We start from the raw sequence: 17,459 nt of genomic DNA on the forward strand, positions 1-17,459 counted from the left end.
GAGTTGCCCACGATGAGAGGCGCTGAGCAGGTGTGGGCATATTTATTGCCCCCCGCTCGGTCCCTGTACCTTGGGGTGGACGAGAGGGTAGCCTTTGGTTGGTGCCATGGGTCCTGATTGTTGTTTTTGCCTTTACACCTAACAGCAGTTCAGGGGACCCACCCTTTTTGGAGTCCTTGGAGGTGGTGCTGGAGAACGCTCCTCCTGGGAACTCCCTCATTTTGCTGGGCGACTTGAATGCTCAAGTGCGCAATGACAGTGAGACGTGGAAGGGCGTGATTGATTTGACTCTGTATTATTGGACTTGTGTGCCCATCATGGATTGTCCATAATGAACACTATCTACAGACATAAGAGTGTCCACGTGTTCACTTGGCACCAGGAAACCCTGGGCCGCAGTTAAATGATCAACTTTGTGGTCAGGTGGTCGGACTTGGGCCACTTGTCTTGGACACTCTGGAGTGGTTAGAGCTGTCAACCAATCACCATCTGGTGGTGTGTTGGCTCCGATGGTGGGGGAAGATGCTGGTCTGACCTGGCAGACCCAAACATGTTGTGAGTGTCTCCTGGGAACAGACCTGTGGCCTGCCATTGCGGCAATTCCCGAACCTGTTGGTGGACAGCAGTGGTAAGGGATGCAGTCAAAGTGAAGAACGAGTCCTCTCAGGCCTTTTTAGCCTGTGGGACTCCAGAGACAGCCTGTGGGTACCGGCTGGCCAAGTGAAACACAGTTTTGGTATTCACTGAGGCAAAAACTCAGGTGTTGGAGGAGTTCATTGAGGACATACAAACGACTTCCCGATGGCTTTGAAGAAATGTTAGTCCACCATCTGGCGTCTCAGGAGGGGGAAGCAGTGTACCATCAACACTGTGTATAGTGGGGACAGGGCGCTGCTGACCTCGACTCAGGACGTTGTGCAATGGTGGGGAGAATACTTCAAAGACCTCCTCAATTCAACAGACATGCCTTCCCATGAGGAAGCAGAGTCTGGGGACTCTGAGGCAGGCTCTCCTATCTCTGGAGATCCGTCCGGTGTTCCTAAAGGATCTGGCTGTTGAGCCTCTGGTTGACAAGCCACTGCAACATGGCGTGGACATCAAAGACAGTGCATCTGGATTGGTGCCCCTTTTTAAGAAGGGTAACAGAGGATTTTGATTTTGTTTATAACCTTCATGGACAGAATTTCTAGGTGCGGTTGAGGGGCTCGGGTTTGGTGACCTTAGTATTTCGTCTATGCTTTTTGCAGATGATGTGGTTCTGGTGGCTTCATCCAGCCACTATCTTCAACTCTCACTGGAATGGTTCGCAGCCGAGTGTGAAACGGTTGTGATGAGAATCAGCACCTCTAAATCTGAGATTATGGTACTCAGTTGGTAAAGGATAAAGTGCCATTTCCAGGTTGGGGATGAGCTCTAGCCCCAAGTGGATGAATTCAAGTGTCTTGGGGTCTTCTTCATGAGTGAGGGAAAAATGGAGCTGGAGCTCGAGAAGCGGTTTGTTGCAGTGTCTACGTGTAACGTCTGCAGTCTGTGGACTCAGTATTGGACTGTCGTGGTGAAGAAGGAGCTGAGACGAAAGGCGAAGCTCTTGATTTACCGGTCAATCTATGTTCCTAGACCTCACCTATGGTCACAAGCTCTGAGGTTGTGACCAAAAGAATAAGATTGCAAGTGACCGAAATGAATTTCTTTCACAGCGTGTCTAAGCTCTCCCTTAGAGATAGGGTTGGTCATCCTTGGCGGGGCTCAGAGTAGAGCCGCTGCTCCTCTGCATTGAGACGAGTCAGATGAAGAGGCTTGGACATCTTGTTAAGATGCCTCCTGGTGAGGTGTTCCGGACATTTCCCACTGGGAGGAGGCCCCCAGGGACGAGCCAAGACACGCTGGAGAGACTAAATCTCAGAGTTGGCTTGGGAATGCCTTGAGATGCCCCCAGAAGATCTGTGGCCAGCAAGAGGGAAGTCTGGTCTTCCCTGCTTAAGCTGCTGTTCCTGCGACCTGGCCCCAGATAACCAGAAGAAGATGGATGTTTGATGTAATCCTTGAGACTGCAGTGGCAAGGTTGGCTGTTAACGGCAGAATATGAATCCTTGATCTGGTGGGAACCTTTTGCTTATTACTTATGAAAGATGGGTGTCATGGAGTGGTATTAATACACTATTCAGTGGCTTAGTGCAAAGGTCAGAATTTGAAATAGGAGTTAAAATAAAACTCTAGGAAGATAGGTGAAACCAGTACAAAAACAATTAACTTACAGCGTATCCAAGTCATTGTCTTTATACATCCAGAAGTTCGTGGAAACGATTCCCAGCTCTTCTTTGGTTCCATCCAGACCAACAAAGACCAAGAAAGAACCCATGCCATGGCGCACCATACTCAACAATGACTGGATCTCTACTGACACAAGATGAATAGCAAAGTTAAAAATTTTTTTTAAAAAACACAAATTGAATTCCACAGATGCATGTCAAATACTGCGTGTGAGTGTATGCATCACCTGATTTTTGTTGTATGTGCTGTGGCAGAAACTTTTGGAAGGTGTTGAAGATTCCAGCATTGGAAATGACAGCAGGAGCGAAGATTTTCATCTCCTCTTGGCCTTTCAGCACTGTCACTCCTGTTACAAATAATGAATTCTAATTGAACTCAAACATGAACAAGGAGAATACATAATGGCAAAACTATAAAAAAAAAATAATATTATAATAGTAGGTAGTAAGTAGGTGGTATGGCAGAAGTAGTTTGATGTCATAGTAAAAATAAACAATCATAATTTTCAAGTTGCAATGGCTGCCTCGCATTTCCCTTCCGAACCACTTGACCCAATCCTCTCTTACCCATTTAGGCTTTCCATCATTGTCCAAACTAGATGTTATATGAAACGACTGAGGTTGGGGCAATAATATATTTTTTTCTTCACATTTTGTGTGTACACTATATAAATTGAGTGGTGCATGATGTACACAGACAGCTTTGACTCTGATCTTTTAGAAATACAGTAGCCAGTTAGGGTAAAAACATTTTTTTTTAAATGCTCAACACTTAAATTATGGACCCAAGGAGTTTGCCAGGTCCACTGGTTGGATGCAATTAACTCACGCAGGCAATATATATGTATGTACTCTGTATGTATATATATATATATATATATATATATATATATATATATATATATATATATATATATATACACACACACACACACAAAGTCTAGTTTTAGGATGAATCAGCATCACAGCACTGAGACGACTGTCCTCAAAATATTAAATTATTTTAGAGTCAATGCTGATGACTGTCAATTATTTTGGTTCTGCTGGATCTTAGCTATGTCTTTGACATGGGAGACCACACTATTCTTTTAAATAAACTTAATACCTGGTTGGCCTTTCTGGTACTATACACAAATGGTTCTTATCCTACCTCACTGACAGAGCCTTATGGTAAGTCTCAATACTGTACATGCTCTTCAGAAATCCATGAAAATAACGTGGTGTGCGACAGGGATAAATTTTAGTCCCTGTCTTATTAAATTTGTATATGCTCCCTCTTTGCAGAGTTATCAGGTGGTATGGAGTAAAACTCCACAGCTACGCTGATGATATGCAGCTATACATCTCCGTGTCTCCTGATGACACCAGTCCAATGCATAATATTTAAAACTGTATTTTAGACATCAAATTCTGGATGGCAGAGAGGTTTCTAGGGCTCCAACAATAACAAATACATATTGGCGAGTTCCGGTCAGCTCTGCGGGGAAAGCCTCCCGACTTCCTTCTAGGCTGTTACGTCACCACTTCCACATATGGGATGGCCGCACCCCTGTTGACGTCATCATTCCAGATTGACATGGGGGCCTTTCACACTAATCAAGTGCAGTGTGAAACCGCCTTAATGCATGCTTTTATTTCCAGTCAGATTGACAATTGTAATGCCCAGATTTCTGGTCTTGCCAAAAAAACAATATCAGCACTACAATTACCGTAATTTCTCATGTTAATTCGCCCCCCACCCCTCCAAATTTTTTTTGGGTCAAAAGTCAATAGTGCACATTATACATAGGTTTAGGGGGAAATGAAAAAAACTTTCACATTTTGTAAATGTATGCCGCCACCTAGAGGTTATGAAATTTTTTTAGCCTACACTTTAATTCCAATATGACACGGGGTACATATGACTGCATATACTGTGTGTACACTTGTACTCATAACTTTACATACCCTGGCAGAATTTGTGAAATATTTATTTATTTTTTTTAAAAATATGACTGAACAACAACCATCATTTCTTTATGGTTATGTTTTGTTTCATGATAATGCTTTCCTGAAATGCCTTACAGTTTAATTTGAATCCCAGTAAAATAAAATTAAATATGTTTTGCCTTGCCTTTCGTTTTCTTTAAAGAATTGTACCCATCTTACAAATTCTGCTTGGGAAATTAAACATATGAGCACAACTGTGTTTTCTCATTTACTAAATAAAAGTAAGGTTGTGAATTTCAAAATAGGAGCAAGTAAATAAAAAAAAGTATTACGTTTAAGTGCTTAACTTTAGAATAATTCTTTGAAAAAATGTTTTGATCATATGGGTGGAAGCAAAATCATGCATTGTAAAAATGCATTATACATAGGTAGAAGGGTTTTCTAGAATTTTGAGGTCAACTTTGGGGGTGCGCATTATACATTGGTGTGCATTGTACACGAGAAATTACGGGTACTACAGGACTCAGCAGCACGTCTCCTGACAAAGACCAGAAGGTGGGAACACCATCCATCCATCCATCCATTTTCTGGGCCGCTTCTCCTCACTGGGGTCACGGGCGTACTGGAGCCTATCCCAACTATCATCGGGCAGGAGGCGGGGTACACCCTAAACTGGTTGCCAGCCAATCGCAGGGCACATACAAACAAACAAACATTCACACTCACATTCACACCTACGGGCAATTTAGAGTTTTCAATTAACCTACCATGCATGTTTTTGGGATGTGGGAGGAAACCGGAGTGCCCGGAGAAAACTCACGCAGGCACGGGGAGAAGATGCAAACTCCACACAGGCGGGGCCGGGGATTGAATCCCGCTCCTCAGAACTGTGAGGCAGACCCTCTAAAGGTGGGAACACATTACACCAAATTTAAAGGCACTGCATTGACTCCCCGTATGTTTCAGAATACATTTTAAGGTTCTTTTGGTGGTTTTTAAGGGTCTTAATAGTCTTGGGCCTTCTTATCTCTCAGAGCTGCGTTTACCATGTGAACCCTTGTGGGCCCTGACGTCCTCCGGCTCCAGTCTTTTAGTTATTCCAAAAGTCAGGACACACATTCATGCTGAGGCATCATTATAGTTTGACGGCCCCCGTATGTGGAACAGCCTGCCGGAGCATCTCAGAGCTGCAGATAACATTCATGTTTTCATGAAAAGGCTCAAGACCCACCTTTTTAACTTAGCTTTTAACTAATATTTAATTTTCCTTTTAACATACTTTATAATTATTTTAGTTCCTTTTAACTTTTTTAAAAATGTTTTATCACAATTTACCGCAATTTAGCTTATTTTTATTTTTCTATGGCGGTACGGTGGTCGACTGGTTAGGACATCTGCCTCACAGTGTCATGGGTGTGTGTTCTGGTTGTTGTTTTCACCCTGTCTCGTACACACCTGCTCCTGAGAGCATCTTCCCCACCTGTGCCTCGTTTACCCTAACAACCCCATGCATTTAACCTCCTGTCTCATTCTTTCTGGTCGCCAGTTCGTTGTACCTTGTTTCCACGTCATCGACTCATAGTAAGACGAGAGCCTGTTCTGATTTTTGACCTTGGCTCTTTGCCTCACGTTTTTTTGGATTCTGTTGCCTTTTCGGATTCCCTGCCTGTGTACCGACCTCTGCTCGTATATTAAACCTCTCTTTTTTTAAACTGTCCATCTCTATTGGAGTCGTGCATTTTGGGTCCTGTTCTCTGTTCCGTTCATGACACACAGTTCTGAGGACCCGGGTTCAAATCTGGCCTCGCCTGTGTGGTGTTTGCATGTTCTCCCCGTGCCTGCGTTGGTTTTCTCTGTGTACTCCGCTTTCCTCCTACATCCCAAAAACATGCATGGTAGGTTAATTGAAGACTCTAAATTGCCTGTAGGTGTGAATATGAGTGCAAATGGTTGTTTGTTTCTACTGTTTGTGCCCTGCAATTAGCTGGCAACCAATTCATGGTGTACCCTGCCTCTCACCCAAAGATAGCTGGGATAGGCTCCAGCATGCCCGTGACCCGAGTGAGGATAAGCGGTATGGAAAATGAGTGAATTACATTTTTTACAGGTTTTTATTGAACACTGGGTTTTATGCTTGTTTTTTAATGTATGTTTTCTGATCTTTCAGTGTTTCCTCAGAGGAATCCCGCTGCACTGGGAGCTGTAATTGACCGCAGCCATGGTCCTACCTCATGGGTTCCTCAGTCACCATTTGTGACTCTCCCTTCGCCACTACACTAGGGTAGTGTCGGTACCCCGTGGCCATGGTCTGCTATTTGCTCTTGGTGCAGACGGCTCCCTGAAATGGCGTTTCCCACCTGGTTTCTCATTATTATTTCCTTACTTCTTTAACTGTGTGTGTGCATGTACACATGTATGTATCTGTGTGTATGAGTGGTGGTTGGGGATTGATTATAACTATGTAAAGCACTTTGAGATGCATATCAGTGAATGAAAATTGTTCTATAAATAAAGTTTGATTTTATTTTATGTATATATATATATATGTGTTTAAACAAACACAGAATACCGCCAATCAATAAAAAAAAAATTACATTTGCTAACTTATATAAATACAAATAAATGAATGTAAACTGTAATATCAAACAACAAATAACAAAGGAAATTTCTCGCGATGTCTTGATAAAATTTTCTTGCCCCCGAGTTCGAGTCTTTGATTTTAAGTATCTGCCGATAATGAGTCCCGATCCGATACATACAATAAATAAATCATAAATAAAAATAATATTAAAAAATAATTATTATTTAGCATTGAGAAAATATAATTTTAGTCATCCTAATTGACAGAAAACAGGAAAATCTTTGTCTGATTTCATGTCAGACAGTCAGGGGGGAAATTACTATCTGCTGTCCCTGCTATGTGGGCGTTGGCCTCTTAGTGGTAGTGTGGTGCGATGCATGCATGTAGTTACATGTTTGCAGTATGTTAAAAAATAATATAAGAACGTTGTGATAAAACATTAATTTAAGTTGTTTTTCACAGATTAGGAAGAATGTATGACTGTGAGTACTGTTATATTACCTGTCTGTATGTGTTCACAACACAGCATGCACAGCGAGGACGAACAGATACCGACAAAATCTATTAGTGGCGGCCCGCCACAAATAAATATATACAGTATGTGGGAAGTCCTGTGTGTATTGATCTGTCCTTGGCTAGTTAGCCTTCTGGACAAAAATATATCCATTTAAATCGTTTTAAAAGGTAATCAATCGATTGTATCAATACTAGGAAATAACGCACGACAGACTATAAGGATGTGCATGTGTGTTGTTTTTTAGCACTTTTAAAGATTAAGACGTAAATCATTACTCGATTAATATTTCCTGTCCTTGACGTCGCAGGGGATCACGGGAGTATCAAACGGTGTAGTTTTTTTCGAGTGGAAAAAAACACATCTCCCATAATGAGCATGCGCAGTGCAGGAAATACGATGGAGCAGCATGCTACTGAGCAGAGCACTCAACAAGTGGAATCCGCAAAGATTGAATCAAGGTAACTGGACTGTTCTTGTTTGTTGAAGATGTTGGGGAACGTCCCGCGAAGCTTAAAGTATGAACGCATTTTTTTTTTGCAATAATAAAAAAACGATTGCTGAGAAACCATAACGGGGAGGCATGCAATAACTGTTTGCTGACCGACGGCGTTGACAAGTCGTAGAATATTAATAATATGAAAAGCAACAATCACCCAGAACCAAAAGCAAGCGAGGCCAAACACGAATTTGTGAGACATTTCAACCAGGTTGATTCATTAAAGAACCTTTTTCTGACTAGAAAAATGTCTCTTTTATTTTAAAAATGATAGGCGGTGTTAACCATGTTAGCAGAATTAATAACACTTTCCTAACATAGCCTACGACTAGTTTTCTCCTATTCTTGAAAGGTTGTTTCAGCTATTACCAACAATAATAAGTCCTGACTGTCGTATAAAGATCATCGAACCCTCCTAGTTCAATACCAGGTGCAAAAGATTGTTAGAGAGAGAGCAGATTTAAAGAAGCGTGGCTAGAGTTTCACCCGACATCTGCTAAGGTTACTCTGTCAAGGTGCGGCCTAATTTAAGTGGGGCAGATGCTTCATAAGCGGCCGTGAAAACCTAGGCGAATCGCTCTAGAAACCGGCAAAGCAAGCTCCCATCGCCGTTTAGGGTCCACTGTGTAATACGCAGGAAAAACGGGGAGGTTTAACGCTTTAAACCGAGAGCCGGTCAGGATTCCCTTAGTGCCTAAGGTGCAGGGGATATGCAGTCCTCTCCAAATGTATTGGAACGGCAAGGTCAATTCCTTTGTTTTTGTTGTATACCGAAGACATTTGGTTTTCAGATCAAAAGATGAATATGAGCCAAAACGTCAGAATTCTAGCTTTTATTTCATAATATTTACATCTAAATGTGTTAAACAACTCAGGATAGAGCACCTTTTGCTTAAAGCCACCCACTTTTCAAGTGAGCAAAAGTATTGGAACATCCATCCATCCATTTTCTGAGCCGCTTCTCCTCACTAGGGTCGTGGGTGTGCTGGAGCCTATCCCAGCTATCATCGGGCAGGAGGCGGGGTACACCCAGAACTGGTTGCCACCAATCGCAGGGCACATTCAAACAAACAACCATCCGCACTCACATTCACACCTACGGGCAATTTTAGATTCTTCAATAAACCTACCATGCATGTTTTTGGAATGTGGGAGGAAACCGGAGTGCCCGGAGAAAACCCACGCAGGCACGGGGAGAACATGCAAACTCCACACAGGCGGGGCTAGGGATTGAACCCCGGTCCTCAGAACTGTGAGGCAGACGCTCTCACCAGTCGGTCACCGTGCCGCGCAATCAAATCATACATCAATCGTCTATAACGCTTGTCCTCATTAGGACTGAAATGGTCGCCAGCTAATCACAGGGCACATAAACAAACAACCTTTCGCAATTTAGAGTCTTCAATTATCCTACCATGCATGTCTTTCGGATGTGGGAGGAAACCGATGTACGCGGAGAAAACGCACACAGGCACGGGGAGAAAATGCAAACTCCACACAGACGAGGCCGGATTTGAACCTGGGTCCTCAGAACTGTTAGGCAGATGTGCTAACCAGTCGGCCACTGTGCCGCCATTATTATTATTATTATTATTATTATCCATCCATCCATTTTCCGTACCCCTTATCCTCACTAGGGTCACGGGCGTGCTGGAGCCTATCCCAGCTATTTTCGGGCGAGAGGTGAGGTACACCCTGAACTGGTCGCCAGCCAATCGCAGGGCACATACAAACAAATAACCATTCGCGCTCATGTTCACACCTACGGGCAATGGAACATGCAAACTCCACACAGGTGGGGCCAGGATTTGAACCCCGGTCCTCAGAACTGTGAGTTAGATCTGCTAACCAGTTGTTCACTGTGCAGCCCATTATTATTATAATTATTATTATGTAAATCATCAACATTTCAATTATATTGAAATTTTGGAGAAATTCATTGACTATATAAAACTTTAGGGAGATATTTATTTGTTAAAGTTTTCATTTAACTTTGTAAGACATGCTGCTGAGCCTGGGAACTCCCTGCACTTTTTGTTAGTGTTTTAAAACAAAGATGTCAATGTTCTAAAAAAAAAACCTTACATGTTGCAAATCTGAAAAGCTGTAATAAACATGCTTAAAGGAATTTAAATGCAGTCAAGTGATGGAATTTATTATTTAAAATTTTGATGACAGTATTTTCCTTTTTACCGCAAAACGAATGTCGGCTCCAATTATCAGTTATCGCTCTCCTTATCGGCCCGAAATCCCTAGCAGCCCCGTAATGTAAGGGGCCGACTCAGGGGATCCAGAGAACCCAGGTTTCCAGGAGTACAGAGACTTGACATCAGTTCTGCCATAAAAACATACCTGCTAAAAAATATAAGAGGCAAAGAAAAAAATCTATTTCCTTAGAAGGACACAAAAAACATACATTCCAGGAAAAGTCTCATTGTTTCCTCACCACAAGCTTTCCCCTGCTGGTTTAGCAGTATACGCTGCACTGGTGCCCTGACCAAGACAGCACCCCCTGTCTGCTGAATGACAGGGATGATGTGAAAGGCAAACTCACTCGCGCCTCCTCGTGGATAGTATGCACCACGTTTGTAATGGTGAATCAGGAGTGCATTGATGAGAAAGCTAGACTGTTTAGGGGGCACACCTTCAAGAAAAGAACAAAGTAAAAACTGAATAAATTGGACAATGTGTGTGCTTGATCTATAAATGCAATACTGTATTTAAAACATTGTGAATATCCAGTACCATAGAAAAGGTAGGCAGACAAGGCCTGAAGGTCCTTGTTTTCTGTGAGGTGGGACATTATTTCAGAGTGGTTTGTGGTTGCTAGGCGGAACACTGTAGATATGCGATCTAATAGACCAGTCCAAACCAGGAAATTGACCAGCCAATAAGGAATAATCTTCAAACAGGCAATATATGGTGTCCGTTTTGATGCTGACTGCAAGAGAGCAAATACATATTTAATGCTCATGTTTAAATTACCATACTTATTGGTCCCATTTTGAAGAAAATATAAGATCAATGACTTAAACATTATGTACCAGCAGCTTTGAAAAAAGTCTACTGCATTTTTTTATCTGGATTATTTTTATTCCATTTCCCTTAAGGAGGCTGAGTTACCATTTTTAGGAAAAGACCAATTTGTAGCTGTAAAAAGTTACCATAGTTTCCATGCTCAAATAACTGAATATAAAATCCATGTGATTACCTAATTATGAATGAATTACCTGAATATTTCATGACCTGAAATTTAATATGACCATAATAAATATTACATCGACTACAAGCCCCAGTACCAATGAAATTGGGATGTTGTGTAAAATGTTACTAAAAAGAAAAACAATGGTTCACAAATCCTTTTTAACCTATATTCAATTTAATACACGACAAAGATAAGATAGTTAATGTATACATAACATTTGTTTTTTGCAAATATTCTCTCATTTTAAATTGGATGCCTGCAACATGTTCACAAAAAACTGGGACAGGGGCAACAAAAGACTGGGAAAGTTGAGGAATGCTCAAAAAACACCTCTCTGGAACATTCAATGTCAATGTCAATGTCCATATGAGCAACAAAAGGAAGACGAATACCTAAATTGTATACATGATTTTATTGCTGATAATCATTCCACATGTATCTATTGTATGTAGTGCGTGACATGAATGCTGATTAATCAGACATTGTCATTGGTGTATGTGTTGCGGGTTTTGTCTTCCCCCGTTTCACACACACCTGCTCCTGTGAGCATCTTCACCACCTGTGCCTCGTTCACCCTAATTAACCCGTATTTAACCTCGTGTCTCATTCCCTCTCGTCGCCAGTTCATTGTACCTTGTTGTCGCGTTCCAGCATTCCTTGTTTCCACGTCACAGACTCACAGTAAGACTTGACCCTGTTCCGATTATTGACCTCGCCTCTTTGCCTCATGTTTTTGGATACTGTTGCCTTTCTTTGATTGCCTGCCTGTGTACCGACCTATGCCCGTCTATTAAACCTCTCTTTTTGGAAACTGTCCATTTGGTTTGGAGTCGTGCATTTTTGGGTCCTATCCTCTGTTCCGTTCATGACAGAACGAACTGGCCATCACATGGACCCAGCAGACTCAGACCCGGTGCGCAAAGCCCTTCAAGCGCAGGGTCAACGCCTCTCGAAGCAGGATGAGCAGCTTGCTGCCCTCCACCTTCATCTAGAGGGACTGTCAAGGCATCAGGACAATATGATGAGACAGGTGGCCTCGCAGTTTGAACTTCTTATGAAAATGATTAAAGAGAAGGAACCAGTTGGCACAACACCCGATACCGCCACGGTACCAACATTTCTATGTGAAGCAGTCACCATACAGCCACCTGCCACCTCTGCTGCTGTCTGCCCACAGCTCTCTCGACCGGAGAGGTTCTCTGGAGATTCTGGGAACATTAAGCCGTTCATCACTCAGTGCGAACTCCACTTTGAGCTGCAGGCAGCCGCCTTCCCCACCGAGCGGGCAAAGATCGCTTTCGTCATTTCCCACCTGACTGGTCGTGCGGAGGCGTGGGCTACTGCTGAATGGAGCCACAATTCCGCCGCGTGTCATTCATGGGCTTTTTTCGTAAAGACTATGAAGCAAATTTTTCAATTTTCCACACCAGATCGTGAGGCAGCTTGCTCCCTTGTCACCTTACAACAAGGCAAGCGCAGGGTGTCAGATTACGCGATTGAGTTTCGCATTCTAGCAGCTGAGAGTCAGTGGAACAATCAGCCGCTACTCGATGGCTTTTTTCAAGGACTATCCCCCGCCGTCATGGATCATTTAGTCCCGCTAGACCTGCCAACCGACTTGGACACTCTCATCGCACTCGCCGTAAAAATCGACAAGAGGGTTTTGGATCGCGAGCTGGATGGAGATCGGTGGAGGGCTGCGTCACCGCGCACTTGGAGGACGAGCCTCGGTGAATGGAAAACAGCATTCAACATTATGAATATTAGATAATGCCTTTTGGACTTACTAACGCTCCAGCTGTTTTCCAAAACCTTGTCAATGATGTCCTGCGTGACATGTTGAATGTGTATGTTTTTGTTTATTTGGTCGACATTTTGATAATCTCCTCGGATGAGGAGACTCACATTATTCATGTCCGCTCTGTATTGCAGCGGTTACTGCAGAATCAACTATATGTCAAGCCTGTGAAATGTGAGTTCCACAAGGCGTCCGTTTCTTTTCTGGGTTTCGTCCTGGCTCAAGGTGAAGTCAAAATGGACCCTTGCAAAGTCGATGTCGTTATTAATTGGCCTACTCCCATGTCACGCAAAGATGTACAAAGGTTCTTATGGTTCGCAAACTTCTACATAAAATGTATCAGAAATTTCAGTTCTATAGCCTCTCCTTTGCATGATCTTACCTCGCCACACAGACCTTTTGTATGGAACCCGCTTTGTCAGGCAGCTTTTCAGAAACTAAAATCGAGCTTTACCTCCGCTCCCATCCTTACTTTGCCAGATCTCAAACAGCAGTTTGTGGTAGAAGTCGATGCGTCTGATGCCGGAATAGGAGCAGTGCTCTCCCAGAAATCTCTCAAGGATGGTAAATTACATCCTTGTGCTTTTCTCTCCAAAAAACTGACCCCAGCTGAGAGAAATTATGACATTGGTGACCGTGAACTGCTGGCAGTCAAGGTGGCTTTGATGGAGTGGAGGCACTGGCTAGAGGGGGCACAGACTCCGTTTTTACTATGGACAGATCACAAGAACCTTGAGTATATTAAATCTGCTAAAAGATTAAATGCGAGGCAAGCTTGATGGGCTCTGTTCTTCACTAGATTTAATTTCATGTTATCCTACCAACCTGGTTCTAAAAATGGTAAGCCAGATGCTTTGTCGCGTATTTTCTGCGAAGAGAATTCTTTGTCCGACCCTAAGGCTATTTTGCCCAAGTCATGTTTCATTTCCGCTTTTGTTTGGGACGTTGAAACTGCAGTTAAAGAGGCTCTGAAAAAGACTCTTAGCCCTGAAGATTGCCCTGAAAACAGGCTTTATGTGGTTCCGACCTTAAGGGGAAGAGTCATCCACTGGGCTCACACGAACCGTACTGTATGTCACCCAGGCATTGCCAAAACGCAATCAGTGGTCGAACAGTGCTTTTGGTGGCCTAATGTTAGGAGGGATGTTATCGATTACATCAATGCTTGCCAGGTATGTGCTGCTAACAAGCCCTCTCGTCAACGTCCTTCTGGGGAGTTGCGACCCCTGACAATACCACAACGTCCTTGGTCAGACATTTCCGTAGACTTTGTGACAGGATTACCGGCCTCGAAAGGAAATACCACAATTCTCACAGTTGTTGACAGGTTCTCTAAAAGGGCTCACTTCATTACACTCCCGAAACTAGTTAATGATCAATCAGATATTCAAGTTCCATGGTTTCCCCAAGAATGTGGTGTCTTATAGGGGTCCCCAATTCATTTAGCAATTTTGGAAGGAGTTTTGCAATCTCATAGGTGCTACCGTCAGTCTGTCATCTGGGTGTCACCCTGAAACCAACGACCAAACCAAGAGGCTGAACCAGGACCTGGAGACTGGGCTCCGATGTCTTGCTTCACAGGAGCCGCGATCCTGGTCTCAGAAACTGGTTTGGGTCGAATTCTCCCACAATTCCCTCCCCTCTGCATCCACTGGTCTATCGCCTTTTCACCTTGTGCATGGTTACCAACCATCTCTGTTTCCTGCCATAGCCCCAGAGTCCACAGTTCCAGCGGCATTGACCTTGGTGAGACGCTGCAGGAGGACCTGGGAGCGAGCCCTCCAGATGCTGCTGCGCCAGGGACGGTCCAACAAAGCCGCTGCTGACCGTCGGAGGACACCGGCTCCGAACTACAAAGTGGGTCAGCGAGTTTGGCTCTCGACCAAACAGATTCCACTCCGGGTGGAGTCCAAGAAGCTCTCTCCCAGGTTCGTTGGGCCCTTCTCCATCACAAATATCATCAACCCTGTCACCGTGAAGCTGAGGCTCCCAAGGTCAATGCGGGTCCACCCTGCTTTTCACGTCAGCCTACTCAAGCCAGCCCGGGAGTCCCTTCTGGTCCCGCCTTCCAGGCCCCCTCCTCCCCCCTGGTTTGTGGATGGGGGCCCTGTCCTCTCTGTGAAGCGGCTGTTGTCGTCTCGTCGGAGGGGAGGGGGGTTTCAATATCTGGTGGACTGGGAGGGCTACGGGCCAGAGGAACCTTCATGGGTGCCGTCTGCGTTTATCATTGATGACTCGCTCATTTGGGACTTCCACCTTGCGCATCCAGGGCCCCCAGGGCCGTCTGGGGCCAGCCGTTAAGGGAGGGGGGTACTGTCATGGGTGTGTGTTCCGGTTTTTGTCTTCCCCCTGTTTCACACACACCTGCTCCTGAGAGCATCTTCACCACCTGTGCCTCGTTCACCCTAATTACCCCTTGTATTTAACCTTGTGTCCCATTCTCTCTCGTCGCCAGTTCGTTGTACCTTGTCGTCGCGTTCCAGCATTCCTTGTTTCCACGTCACAGACTAACAGTAAGACTTGACCCTGTTCTGATTATCGACCTTACCTTTTTGCCTCATGTTTTTGGATACTGTAGCCTTTTTTGGATTCCCTGCCAGCGTACCGACCTATGCCCATATATTAAACCTCTCTTTTTTGAAACTGTCCATTTGTTTTGGAGTCGTGCATTTTTGGGTCCTATCCTCTGTTCCGTTCATGACAGACAGAAGTTCCTTGTTTGCAAAACAAAACATATTCTGCAGTTTTGTGACGATATCAATCTTATACTATCTAGCCAAAAGCTCCTGCCTGCAGATACAGTAGTTATTCTTACATAAGTGAGGCCTGGCACTCTACATCATAGCTGCCTTGACCACCACATTAGCACTGCTGATGCTCATGCTATCCTGAGATCTATGGAGCTTGTGAATGAAGCTTCTATGTCTGATCATGGTCGTTTTGTTATGTCTCTCGACATAACATGAAATGACATGACGTGACAGACTCCCGGAGATGTATTAAGAGGTTAATAGTGCCTATAAGGCTAAACTGGATTGGTCTAAACTCACAGGTGAGGATGTGATGTTATACTACAGGAGAACTTATTCCCTTCTCAGTAATGTATATCTACCCAGAGATGCAATGATGTGTACTGTTGTGAATTGTAATAGCAGCGCTCACTGTCAGGACCTCTGTGCTATACATATTTGTATTGTGGGAGCTGTTTATGAAGCTAGCAGGACATACTTTACTCACTCTGGAAAAACACACAGCATTGAACCAGGGTGGAATAGAAATGAGGGTGCACATAATAATGATAATAATAATAATCATCATCATCATCATCATCATCTCTGGTTGCAGGGCGTACTCTTATCCTCCGCCCACATCATGCTGACGCTAAGCATGCCTTTAAGGCTTTAACCCTGGCAGGTCGCTCTAGAGAGGGGCCTTTCCAGGATCACAAAAAGCTTTTACCAACGCTCAGTATATGTATGCAGTTCACGATATCAGCAAATACTAACAAGCAATGAAATTGGACTCTCTGGCTTAAAATCTCTGTGGTAATGATGTTACTTGCGCCTAGAAGGAGGTGAGAGCTCTGAACAGTGGCAGTACATTGTTACCTTGTACCGTAGAAGGAGTCTCAGGCGCCGACAACATAGCTGATCTGTGGAGGCAACATTATTTTGAGCCATTCAATTGTGTTAAAAGTGACCCCTAGAAAGTGAGCAACATTGCCAACAGTGACAGAGTGGGAATCACAGCCAATGAGGTCTATCAATCAATTATACAGCTAGCTGACAACAAAGCTAGCGGCTTAGATCAGATCACTGCAGCGCACCTCAAACATAGAAGTCTGAGGGTTGCTGCCCTACTTGCAATCTGTTTTACTGGCCTTATGAATCATCATCTGTTGCCGGACTCCATGTTGTCCGATACTTTGGTGACTGTCATCTCGGACAAAGGGGCAAGGTGGGTAGCTTGGATCGTTACAGACTGATTGCTTTAGCCAGTGTATTATGCAAAATCTTGGAAATAATTCTACTAGATACACTATGCTTTTTTCTTGGTAACACAGACAATCAGTTTGGCTTCAAGGCTAAGCATGGTATTGATTTATGTTTATATGCCTTGAAGGAAACGGTTGAAATTTATAGAAGGCAGAACTGTGGGTTCATTGGTTTTATTGATGCCTCTAAAGCCAGTGATTGAGTTAACCATTACAAGATGTTTCAAAAACTGAGTCAAAGAGGAGTGCCCACCAGTGCCCTGACATATTGGTATGCAAACTAGAGCATGCAGGTCAAATGGGGTAATGCAGTCTCTGTTCCATGTGTTGTTGGAAATGGGGTTTGACAGGGCGGGCTAATTTCCCCAGCCCTTTTCAATGAGTACATGAACGATTAATCTGATCAACTAAGAGGCTGTCAAACAGGATGTATGATGGGTAACACCCTGGTAAATCATCTTATTTATGCCGGTGATCTGGCTATTTTCGCTCCGAGCAGTGCTGGGTTTCAATAGATGTTGAATATATTCTCTCAGTGTGGTGTCCAACTTGATGTGAATTACAATGCTAAAAAGAGTGTTGTTATGAGTTGTAAAGCAAAAGTGGACAAAATCTTGCCCTCCCATTATTTTACTTGTCAGGGCAAGCTGTATCTGTCTGCTGTAAATA

At 43.7% G+C, this 17,459-nt stretch overlaps 1 protein-coding gene across 2 annotated transcripts in view; it reads right to left on the reverse strand.

The window, feature by feature from the left end:
* LOC133477306 (all-trans-retinol 13,14-reductase-like) overlaps nucleotides 1-17,459 on the reverse strand; it is a 56,536-nt gene that overhangs the window by 12,885 nt on the left and 26,192 nt on the right. Inside the window, exons 5-8 of one of the 2 annotated variants that reach the window (XM_061771934.1) lie at nucleotides 10,539-10,734; nucleotides 10,240-10,437; nucleotides 2,498-2,617; nucleotides 2,256-2,394 (exon numbers count right to left, since the gene is read on the reverse strand). In XM_061771934.1, coding sequence (XP_061627918.1) covers nucleotides 2,256-2,394; nucleotides 2,498-2,617; nucleotides 10,240-10,437; nucleotides 10,539-10,734 — 653 coding nt within the window. Of the gene's footprint in view, nucleotides 1-2,255; nucleotides 2,398-2,497; nucleotides 2,618-10,239; nucleotides 10,438-10,538; nucleotides 10,735-17,459 lie in introns of both variants that reach the window. The other variant, XM_061771933.1, reaches the window with a different exon arrangement.

Source organism: Phyllopteryx taeniolatus, chromosome 4 (genome assembly GCF_024500385.1).
Source record: "Phyllopteryx taeniolatus isolate TA_2022b chromosome 4, UOR_Ptae_1.2, whole genome shotgun sequence".
Classification (NCBI taxonomy): Eukaryota; Metazoa; Chordata; class Actinopteri; order Syngnathiformes; family Syngnathidae; genus Phyllopteryx; species Phyllopteryx taeniolatus.